Here is a 12,063-nt window from a genome sequence, read left to right on the forward strand (position 1 = left end):
TGAAGTTTTTATGGAAAAAGGTCCACTTTTTCAGAAAAAGAACCCCCCTATTGAAATTGCTATCTACGGGTCTGGTAAGTAAGGCCCTCAATTACAAAGAAATACTGAAGCATGTAGATTGTTGGTGACTTCGCATAGGCTGCCCTATAAAGATGATCTAAAACGTACAATACTGCATATGTATCCAACTCATAAAACCCAAGTTTAAGAGCATACAACAGTCTTCGTATGGACGTTAATCCCTGTTACAGATATTACCTGTTCAGCTGGGGTAACCCTGCAGTACCAAATCCTGCAGATTTGTAAAATGGTGTCTTTTGGTTCTCCTCTTGTCCTGACAGTGGCGCCCCCTCTGAGTCTCCTGAATATATGAAAACACATATGTTATCTTAATACATATATTGTAGAACTACAAGTACATCTAATATCAACCTTGATATAATTAGTTATGCAGTCACCTAGTAAGGATATATATATATACGTGTAGAATGGCACTGTAGGCAAATATATCATGTCAATGTTGGTTTACATGTAACCTAGCTTAAAATAAAAAAATATTTTGGCAATACTTCAAGCCTCATTTCTCCATACTGTACAATATTGCTCGTGTGCCTTGTTTCAATTACTGACAGTATGTGACACAATATCAGGCAGAACATTTCCAAAATGACTGAACAAAGTCACCAGTTGCCCGCTGAATATTGCATCACATAACATCAGTAATTGCACTGAGGCTCATGGGTTGGGGGGGGGGGGGGGGGGGGGGGCAGGGAGGGGTAGAATATAGTCCAACATTCAGCACTTCTCAAGCAGTCAAAGTGGACACAATAAAATACGACACAGGTATGTGACTGACACCCTGTATTTCACATGACTATTTAGACGATAAAGTATACAGACCTCCAGCCTTCCTGGCTGTCCTGTCATCATGTTCCACAGGTTTGCCTGTATCTTCAAAGTCCAGCCTGGAGAACAGCTGAGGAAACAGAACTCATCAATTATCATAGATGATGTACACAAACCTGAATCTGTTTACAGCTGCTCAGATATACTCAGTACTGGGGTCAGTTTATTTGCAGGGTGAATTACAAATAATGCTTACAAAATAAGACCAATAACAATAACATGAAATCCATAAATGGTGCTTCATTCTAAATTCTGGGCTATAAATACACATCTCATTCTTAAACTAAAAAGGGATGTAGAAGGTATTCCCAGCCCTCTACAAAGAGATACTTTTAGTATCTGTATTATGTTTTTTTCCTGACAATACAGCTTAAATCATAACTGAAATAAAAGACAGGCCACAGACAGTTTGAATAAGAACATTACTCATTAACATCTCAAAATGATAACAAATCTATTTAACAAACCTTTTCTTTCTTGAACACATTCTCAACAACACTGCATTGGTCTTCTGTATAGGTGGAGCCACTAGTAATCTCTGTACTGTCAGAAGTATAGGTGGCGCCAGCTGTCTCCAGGTCTGAGCGCTGGATAACGGAGAGTGTACAGGGCTCTACCCAGTGATGTTTATCCTTAATGGAATTTGAGGGCTAAAATATAAAATGCATTCAATATACAGTAAGACACATATAACATTTGCAAGCATAACATTTATTAGGGCGTATTCCCAGAGCTTTTAGATCGATCTATCCCCGTGGGGAGTCTCACTAGATTACTGTCAGATAATCCGGCCTAAATGTCCGTCCCGCCTACTACAAGCTATAAGGGGGTAATTAACTTTTGTGCCCACTCGGCTGACACCTATCTAGCGTGAACCCCCAGGGAGTTCTAAAGTAGATCGATCTAATCTCTGGGAATGGGGTCTTAGATTTGTCAACAAATGAGAATATATACATGTGAGTATTTTTAACTAATCCCAATACCGGTACAACCATTGTTTAAGACAAATTCCTTACTGCATCTGACGACATTAGAGTAATACAACTGAAATGTATACGAATTACATACCTGAACTGTTGTGCTGTCTGTTCGCTGTAAGTTTCGACAGAAACGTTGTGTACGATCACAACTTGTTGGTGCTAAAATATAACAGAAAGACAAGCTAAATGCCAAATGATAAACCTAAACTATCATTTCTTTTATCTTTTTTATGCCGTGTCATTAAGAACTCCAATTTTGACAATGGCAGGTTCCTTTTCTTTCAGTCTTTTGACATGTAAAAATATCAAAGATGGAGTCAAGTCTATCAATAAAATTATTTCTCAATCAATTAATGACCCAGAAACATCCATCAGCCTGGTGACGCTTGCTTACCTAAAGGGAAATCCTTGAAAGGGTCTGATTTAAAAGTAGCAACCTCTGGAGCAGGCGGGGAAGTCACCATGGCTTTTTTGCCAGGTTTTGTATTTATTATTTTGTGATGTTTCAAATTTAGGGTCCGATTTCTCTGAAATATGAAAATGCATTGCAACCATTTAAACCAAATAAACCAAATTCATGGGTAGGATTTAGGATTAGAAAATGCATTGTGTAACAGCAAAATTTCTTTGTATTAATTGGCAAGAAAATTATCCCAAAAAATCTCACTAACAATAGCACAATGGTACAATTTTCTAAACAACCAAGATCAACAGTACAATTTCACATCATTCAACTTATTGTGCACTTAATGGGTTTCCACTATATTTTGAATTAAACTCTTTGTTATTCTGAGCCTTATGTTTCTAGCCACTGTGTCAGACAAGGCAGTATCTTAACATGAAAACCCTTAGAGAGAGCCTTCAAGTTGTTTTCATGGATTTCCAGATTCACATGTTTTAACCCTTAATTCTATATATCTTGTATTGGACAGATTATACAACAACAAAAAACAAGGCAGCAAAGCTGTCAAATGTACAGACAAAAAAACAGGAAATAACTATGCACAAAATAGGCTACTGTCAATTCTGATGCAAAAGTACATTATGTTGAACTGCAAATTCAACATTAAATTTTAATTATGCTCAACAGGTAATACCAATGTAAGTAAAATGTGTAACAAGCATAAGGCTTCAGGCCCATGGGAGTTCAAGTTCACACTTTGAAAATGTATAACTTCCAGAAAAAGAAGCCAATTAGACTACTTTTCCAACTCAGGCTGCATTTTAGCCCTGTATTTCTTTTTTGAAAGTTTGGCAATCATAAATAACATGGTTTTCCCATAATGGTCATCATGGCAGCAGCACCCAAAATTGTGTTTTCTTCTATTCTGATGCAATATTACATAATGGTTAACAGCATAAAGACCGTCAACTTTTGAAAATAAAATAAACGTATCATGGATTTTCAGAAAATGTGACTAGCACAGGTCTTCAAGCATATCTTGTGAAAAATTAAATTTTCACAAAAAAAAAACTGTTTAACTGGCAGTAAGAATTACCAAACAGACTGCATTGCCTACTGAAGCTGTATTTTAGTTGCATGTTTCTTTCCTGCAAGTTTGAGAACAGTAAGTGACCTGGTTTTTCTTAAATGGTCATTACGGGAGCAGTGCCCAAAATAGTTTTTTTGATGCAATATTACATAACGTTTAACAGCATAATGACCATCAATTTTTAATAATAAAATATTAGTATCATGGATATTCAGAAAATGTGATATGGGAAGGTCTTCAGGCCCATGGAACTTCAAAGTCACAACTTGAAAATGCCAAAATGTAAACAAGACAGCACTGTTCTGAAATGTTTTTTTTTAAACATAAAACAAAATTAACAGTTTACTGCCATTTTTATATGATCAACTAAGAAAAATATCAATATAGCAGTGTTAAATAACCAATTTCTTCCATTCTGAGATTCTGAACATAGTGAATGATTGAATCTGACAAACTGCTATGACATGAGTTTATTTCCACTTTTGAAACTTTATTACACAATACACGATAATAAGTTTACCATTATTTTTACAAAATCAACTAACAATGTTGTAAAGATGCAGGAAATGTCAAACAAACACTTTTACGTATCTTATTAGTTAACCAATGAGACTGTTAACATGCCTAAGAATTGAATGTGAGGAAATGTGAAAAAACAGCATAACTTCTAAAATAATGGCCCGATTATGCTGATTTTCGAACTCAACCTGTGTTTTAGCAGCATTGACCACTCCTGTGAGTTTAGTGACAATTGGCCTATCTGTTTTCCTTATATTGTGTTTACAGTGTTGCATATATGCTGAAAAGTGGGGAAAAAAGCATAACTACTAAAATAGTGGCCCGGTCATGCCGCTGTTCGAACTTGACCTCAATTTAGTGAGATCCATTACCCCAGCGAGTTTCATGACAACAGGCCTATCGTTTTTTTCTTGAAATGTGTCTACAGTGTTGCATATATGCTGAAAAGTGAAAACATCTTAAAAATGCCAGTTTGAAAAATTAAAAATTAAAGAAAAAATTACAAAAATATTCCACTAAAGCTGCCATTCAGTCTAGGTGCATAACCATGATATGAATCATCCAACTTGAGTTTAAACAGTGTAAACAACTCGCAGAAATATAATATATTTTGTTTTACTACAAAAAGGGCAGTCATAGCTATTATTCTGATATCTGGACTTTTCATCAGACCATGTGACATCCATAGATGGCTATACTTTGTAATAATATCTTAAGAGATTATAACAAAAAAAAAAAAAAAAAAAACACTTTTTAGAAAGAAAATTAATTATTTGCCAAAAAGAACAGTCAAGTTGCAAATATTGCACAACAGGTAGTATCAATAAAAGTTAAATGTTACGTGTCCTTGGGAGTTATAAGTCCCACAATGAAAATTCCAGTACGTGAAAGATAAAATTTCACAAAATGTACAACAGAATAACATTGTCAATAAGATTATAGTTTCAGGACCATATGTGAGAGTTTAAATTCACATAATGAAAATCCCAATATGTGAAAAAAGATGACAGTGCATAAAATAATATAATTACACAATGTTTAAAGACATAAAAACCAACACAACTCCTTATGTGGAAAAACAGAAAATGCACAGTGCTTCTGGTGGATGGGAGTTGAAAGTGATATCTTGAAGATGCTAGTGTTTGAAAAATAATTAAAAGAAAATGTAAAATAAAACAAAACAAAAAATTCCAATAAAGCTGCTATTCAAACTTTAAATCTAGCTGTCTAATTACTAACATGACTAACATTTACCTGCACAATAATCATCGCTTCCTAATTATATGACACAGTTAAGAGAGATATACCCAGGGGACTTTACAATGAAATCTCATCGTGTGTTTTATGTAATCTCATTTAATGGCCACTTGAAAAATTATTAAGCAAATTACTTTATGAACGTGTGTTTTATGTAATCTCATTAAATGGCCACTTGAAAATTAATTAAGCAAATTAGTTTGTGACCCTGAATTAATAAACTGCCATATACATTTATTGCACCATAGTTCACTCTATAGAACTGCATTGCTTCCAAAACAGAAAACAATCACACTGGTTTTCCAACACAAGCTGCACTTCAGTCTTATGAAACTTTTCAGTAAATTTGAGTATCATAAGTAACATGGTTTTCCCTTAATCGCTATCCTGGCAGCAGTGTCCAAAATACAGGTTTCTTCAACTTTCATGCAATAAACACAATACTTAACAGCATAATGACCATCAATTTTTTATTAAAAAAAAAATAAAAGTATCATGGATATTCAGAAAATGTGATATGGGAAGGTCTTCAAAACCATGGAAGTTCAAAGTTCAAAGTTCAAAATGCCAAAATGTAAACAAGAGATAACTGTACTGAAATGATTTTCTTTCCATTTTCAACACCTTTTTACATAAAACAAAATAATCAATTTACTGTCATTTTTAAATGATCATCTGGGAAAATTGTCGACATAGGAAAAATATCAATAGAACAATTTTAAATGTCCAATTTGCTCCATTTGCAGATTCTGAACATAGTGAATGATTGGATCTGACAAACTGCAATGATGAGTTCCTTTCCATTCTTGATACTTTATTACACAATGCATGATAACAGGTTTACCATCATTTTTATATAATCAACTAACAATATTGTTAAGAAGCAGAAAATGTCAAAACAACACTTTTACATATCTAATTAGTTCCATATTGAGACTGTTAACATGCCTAAGAATTAAATCTGAAGAAAAAAAAAACACTTATATACAAAAAGGCTAATAACTTCATCAAAACTTAACTGATCAAGCTTATTTTCAAACTTGATCTGTATACTAGTCAGACTAATCACTGCTGTGAGTTGCAAGACAAAAGGCTGATTGGTTTTCCTTAAAATGTGTTATCAGTGTTGCATATATGCTGAATAAGGAAAAAAACAGCATAACAGTTGTAAATATAGTCCAATCAAGCCAATTTTCAAACTTGAAATGCGTATTATGAATATTCATCAGTTTCAATCCAAAAAGAAAAACATTTTACACTGATCCTGTTTTCCGTGTTACAAAAATGCTGAAAATTTTGAAAAAAAAAAAACATCATAACTTCCCTAAAATTGGCCGGATCATGCTGAATTTCAAACTTGACCTGCGTATTATAAATATTAATCAGTTCTGTAAGTTTCAAGCCAAAAAGTAAAATGATATTTTACTTATCATGTTATCGGTGCTACATAAATGCTGAAAAAAGTGAAACAAGACAGCACTGTTCTGAAATGGGTTTTTTACCATTTTTAAGACTTTTTTAACATAAAACAAAATAAACAGTTTACTGCCATTTTTATATGACCAACTAAGAAAATTGAAGAGATGGGAAAATATCAATAAGACAGTGTTATATGTCCAATTTCCTCCATTATGAGATTCTGAACATAGTGGATGATTGAATCTGACAAACTGCAATGATATGTGTTTATTTCCATTTTTGACACTTTATTACACAATACACGATAACAGGTTTACTATCATTTTTACAAAATCAACTAACAATGTTGTAAAGATGCAGGAAATGCCAAACAAACACTTTTACGTATCTTATTAGTTAAATAATGAGACTGTTAACATGCATAAGAATTGAATGTGAGGAAATGTGAAAAAACAGCATAACTTCTAAAATAATGGACCGATTTTGCTGATTTTCCAACTCAACCTTCGTTTTAGTAAGATTGGCCACTCCTATGAGTATTATGACAATTGGCCTATCTGTTTTTCACTTATCGTGTTATCAGTGTTGCATATACGCTGAAAAAAGTGAAAAAAAACAGCTTAACTTCCATAAAAGTGGTCCAATCATGCTGATTTTCAAACTCGACCTGTATATTATGAATATTTATCAGTTCTGTAAGTTTCAAGCCAAAGGGTAAAACAGCTTTTCATTTATTGTGTTATCAGTGTTGCAAAAATGCTGAAAAAAAGTGAAAAAATAGCCTAAATTCAGTAAAAATAACCCAATCATGCTGATTTTCAAACTTGACCTGCGTATTATGAATATTCATCAGTTCGGTAAGTTTCAAGCCAAAAGGTAAAATGGTTTTCCATTTATGGTGTTATCGGTGCTGTATATATGCTGAAAAAAGAGAAAAATAGCCTAAATTTACTAAAAATGACCCAATCACGCTGATTTTCGAACTTGACCTGCGTATTATGAATATTCATCAGTTCTGTAAGTTTCAAGCCAAAAGGTAAAATCGTTTTCCATTTATGGTGTTATCGGTGCTGTATATATGCTGAAAAAAGAGAAAAAATAGCCTAAATTCACTAAAAATGACACAATCACGCTGATTTTCGAACTTGACCTGAGTATTATAATTATTCATCAGTTCTGTAAGTTTCAAGCCAAAAGGTAAAACGGTTTTCCACTTATCGTGTTATTGGTGCTGCATATATGCTGAAAAAAGTGAAAAAACAGCATAAATTCCCTATCAGTGACCCGATCATGCTGATTTTCGAACTTGACCTGCGTATTATAAATATTCATCAGTTCTGTAAGTTTCAAGCCAAAAGAAAAAACAGTTTTCCACTTATCGTGTTATCGGTAAAAGTGCACGGCGACGACGGCAACGACGGCGACGACGGCAACGACGGCGACGACGGCGACGACAGACGCAGATGACGGCTATATGTACAGACACATCTGTGTCTGTACATAAAAAGCAGAAAACACACTCTCACACCTACATGTACTGCTAACACACTAGCTGTCACACCTAACACACTGTCACATCTAACACACTCTCCCACCATATATTAGAAGCACACTAGCTGCCACACCTAACACAGTCACACCTAACACACTGTCACACCTAACACACTCTCCCACCTACATATATTAGAAGCACACTAGCTGTCAAACTTAGCACACTTACATGACTATGAGTTGTGCCGTATGAGCTTCCACTGAGATTATCAGCAAAGTCATCAGATCTGGAGCTCTCAAAAGATGTTCGTACTGAAAGGTCACTCTGATGAAAAAAAAAGACATTTCAGAATCTAATATAGCATATTTTACATCAGAATCCTGAATTTTACCAGTTAAAATACTGTAAGCACAGCAATAAAGCTGCAACATATCAAAAACTGGTCTCTGGTCTGTCTTTACCTCACCATGATTGTCAGTTATAGAGTTCACGGGGTCCCATGGCTGGAACCACACCAGCAAGAGATAACTCTCAACTGACTGACATTCTGAATATAGACAAAAAAATTATCAAATATCTCCAAACAACTGCTTCCATTACACTGAAACCTCCATTACCCCAGAGAAACTTCCAGATCGCCTTGCTTCCTTCATCATGGCTTTCAGAGACGAGCACTGTGCCTCAAGGCGATGCAGCTGAGAACAGAGATCCTCCTTCTCTTTTTCAATGTCATACTTTTCTTGTAGTACGCGGTCCCTGTCATTAGTCCTGTCTTTACACTGAGACTGGGCCAAGTCACGCTGCCTTGCAATCTGTAAAGGAATTAACCATCATCATTTACCGAAAATGTAAAAATTTTCTTTTTCAATTTGAAACATACAGGAATTCCAAATGGAATCATGATTAACCATTGTTACTGATTAAGGAAAACAGGAGGAGGCCACAATGGATCTATCCCTACCTCACTTCTCTCTGCCCTGTCATGTCACAGTGGACCTATCCCTACCTCATCCCTCTCTGCCCTGTCATGTCACAGTGGACCTATCCCTACCTCATCCCTCTCTGCCCTGTCATGTCACAGTGGACCTATCCCTACCTCATCCCTCTCTGCCCTGTCATGTCACAGTGGACCTATCCCTACCTCATCCCACTCTGCCCTGTCATGTCACAGTGGACTTATCCCTACCTCATCCCTCTCTGCCCTGTCATGTCACAGTGGACTTATCCCTACCTCATCCCTCTCTGCCCTAATCTGCTGGAGCTGGCCCCAGTACTCCTCCCGCTGCTGCTTGGTCTGGTCCACTTCCTTCAGCAGCTGATTCACTTTGATCAAATACTTGTCATTCTCCTCACATAACTGAAATAAAGATGTTATTGTGTTTTCATATGGTGAGTAACAGTGCCATAATACTCCATCCTACAAATAACAGATCCATGAACAAGCATGTTTCAGAAACAAGCACTCATATTACAAGTAAATACTTTTAACAGTTGAAAGAATCATCTACTGGGAATAAATAATATAAATGTTTTCATATCAGACATTTCTTACTTTGAGTTTGTCTTTAGCAGCATCATGTTGTGCCTGTCTTGCTGTCATTAGCTCCTGTCCGTATGTTTCATTGGCTTGTTCCAGATCGCGCACCTGCTCACGAAGGATCTCCAGCTCCATCTCCATTGGGCTGTAGTTCTCGGAGACTGACGGAGCCACGCTGTGCATGACCTGTACATTAAATGATGGTGAGCCCAGTAAATACACTGAGATGATCTTGTTTTATTCACAGATCTATTCTACACCTACTCTACTTTTTAAAATTTATAACAAACCCAGTCATTTTAAAACCCACTTCAGGGTTTGTTTTATAAGAAACTGAATAGATTCCTCGCAGAAATTACACTGTAAGCTTTCAAGTGGGTCAGCCACTTTTGAACCGAAGAACTGTTAGTCCATGGATCAACTCTAAATATGAATGTGGCCATACCTGTCTTTTCATCTGGTCCAACTGTCTCCTTAACCCATCGTTTTCTATCTTTATCTCGTCCAGCCTCTCTTTGCTTTCCTTGTCCAGCTGGTCCTGAAGAACCTGTGTCAAACGGTTAGCCTGCTTGTACTGGCCTGAAATATAAAACTATCAATTTGGTACCAAATATCTCCTTCCTCTGACAGTAACCAAAGCACAGGAGTTCAACTATAATGACCGTTAATTTCATACCACAGCATAGGAAAGCTTTCAGTTCGGTACTAATTGAACTACACAGAACAGGGATTATAACTAGTATCTTTGGCAATTTCTTAATAACCATGAAAACAACCACTTCCATATCTACATCTCTGTGTATGCTCCAATTAAACATAGCCAAAAATAATCTACCTTCACATTGTTCAATGCGCAGCTCATACTGCCGACATTGTCTTACAGCTTTGTCTCTTTCAATCATGGCCTGGCGACATCTGTCTTCCATCCTCTTACTTTCTTGAGAATATGTCAGACACATTCTACTGGTTTCCGCTGAAGAATTACAACTAACTGTTATATATGGTACTTAACACATACTTAACACATTACATGTATGTCACACATAACACATTGTATCACACCTAACACAGTGTCACACCTAACACAATATAAAATCCATCATAATCCTTAGTGCAATATCTAAAACACATTTTATGATACATACAATGTACAATGTTACCAACAAAGAAAATGACAACCACAGCTTACCATTAATTTGTAGAAGATTATTCTTTTCATGTAGTAAATGCTGAACATCCAGTTTCAGTTTATTGTAATCTGCCAGTTTTGTCTGAAGTTGACTGTTCTCTTGCTGCAAATAAAAGGTCCATGCATCAAAAATAGTTCAAGTTAGATATGGTTTCTGCTGAAAAAACATGCACAAATTGTTTAAGCAACAAATTATTGTAATTCAAAGTTTAAGTGTATTATGCTTAATTTGTATTAAGTTGGAACAGTAATAATAAAATATATGAACAGAGAATTTCATACTCCCATGAACAGCCAGGAGACACAAGAAACAATAAATAAAACAATAAAAACATTAAAATTCTGTCAATCAACAAACTTGACTAGACTTTAATTCTCCAAGATACCTCCAAGCGATCTGATGCTTGTTGTAATTTATCAACCAGTCTCTTCATTTTGTCCATTTCTGCCTTGTTGTTCTTGTTCTCTTTGTTCTCTTGCATAGCACGCATGAGGACTCCGCTTATTTCCTCGATGAAGAAGGTGTTTCTACTTGTCACCATGCTGTCTATGTATTCTGAAACATAGAAAACACACTGAAATCCCATGCAACAATAATGCATTATCCCTTTATTTGTTCTATTATTCACTCCAACAACAGCATATTTTAATATATTTAAAAATATTTTAACACTGATAAGTACACCAGATATAATTTCAACCTTACTTCACTCTGCTCTGTGAGAGTGATCTCTTAGCTATCACATCAAAACAAGGAAGTACATTTAAAACACATAATTTATGTAAAATACTACTGGATGACTAATTCATTAAAATTTAATTGATTAGTCATCACGTAGTATTTTAGAGGAATGTTTTTAAAAGTACTTCCTTGTTGTCAGTTATTGTGTTAAACCACAGAGTGGCCCAGATTACCTTGTGGTGGGGCCCTGGCCTCTGCCCCTGTCACTCTCTGATATGTCTCTGGGTATTCATATTCCAGCACTTTAAGAAAACACTGCAGGCCATTGGGACCCTTTCTGGCTATGGTATCCAGCAGGAAACCTGTATACAGAAATAGGAGTCAGCAAAGCAAGGTTATCTACATACTCAATAGACCTCTTTTCTATCTTTTAATATAGAAAGCTGCCTGGCCATCTCTTGGGCATTACCTACATACATGGATAGGACATATTTGAGTGATATCAACAGCAATCTTTTTATATATTTTGTATGCATATTTTCACATAATGGTACTAGATTTTTAATGTCAAAGGATTAACCCTCCCCCC

General features: G+C 35.5%; 1 protein-coding gene across 3 annotated transcripts in view; it reads right to left on the reverse strand.

Moving 5' to 3' along the window:
* Positions 1-12,063, reverse strand: part of LOC106159725 (caspase recruitment domain-containing protein 11-like) — a 29,159-nt gene that overhangs the window by 15,753 nt on the left and 1,343 nt on the right. For all 3 annotated transcript variants that reach the window (XM_087005508.1, XM_087005506.1, XM_087005507.1), the window contains exons 3-16: positions 11,708-11,836; positions 11,179-11,348; positions 10,793-10,895; positions 10,439-10,576; positions 10,049-10,182; positions 9,619-9,789; positions 9,298-9,423; positions 8,684-8,878; positions 8,295-8,390; positions 2,281-2,413; positions 1,975-2,045; positions 1,374-1,556; positions 901-976; positions 259-361 (exon numbers count right to left, since the gene is read on the reverse strand). In XM_087005508.1, coding sequence (XP_086861634.1) covers positions 259-361; positions 901-976; positions 1,374-1,556; positions 1,975-2,045; positions 2,281-2,413; positions 8,295-8,390; positions 8,684-8,878; positions 9,298-9,423; positions 9,619-9,789; positions 10,049-10,182; positions 10,439-10,576; positions 10,793-10,895; positions 11,179-11,348; positions 11,708-11,836 — 1,828 coding nt within the window. The remainder of the gene's footprint in view (positions 1-258; positions 362-900; positions 977-1,373; positions 1,557-1,974; positions 2,046-2,280; positions 2,414-8,294; positions 8,391-8,683; positions 8,879-9,297; positions 9,424-9,618; positions 9,790-10,048; positions 10,183-10,438; positions 10,577-10,792; positions 10,896-11,178; positions 11,349-11,707; positions 11,837-12,063) is intronic.

Source organism: Lingula anatina, chromosome 2, assembly GCF_051362555.1.
Source record: "Lingula anatina isolate TDL-2025a chromosome 2, LinAna3.0, whole genome shotgun sequence".
In the NCBI taxonomy this organism is placed as follows: Eukaryota; Metazoa; Brachiopoda; class Lingulata; order Lingulida; family Lingulidae; genus Lingula; species Lingula anatina.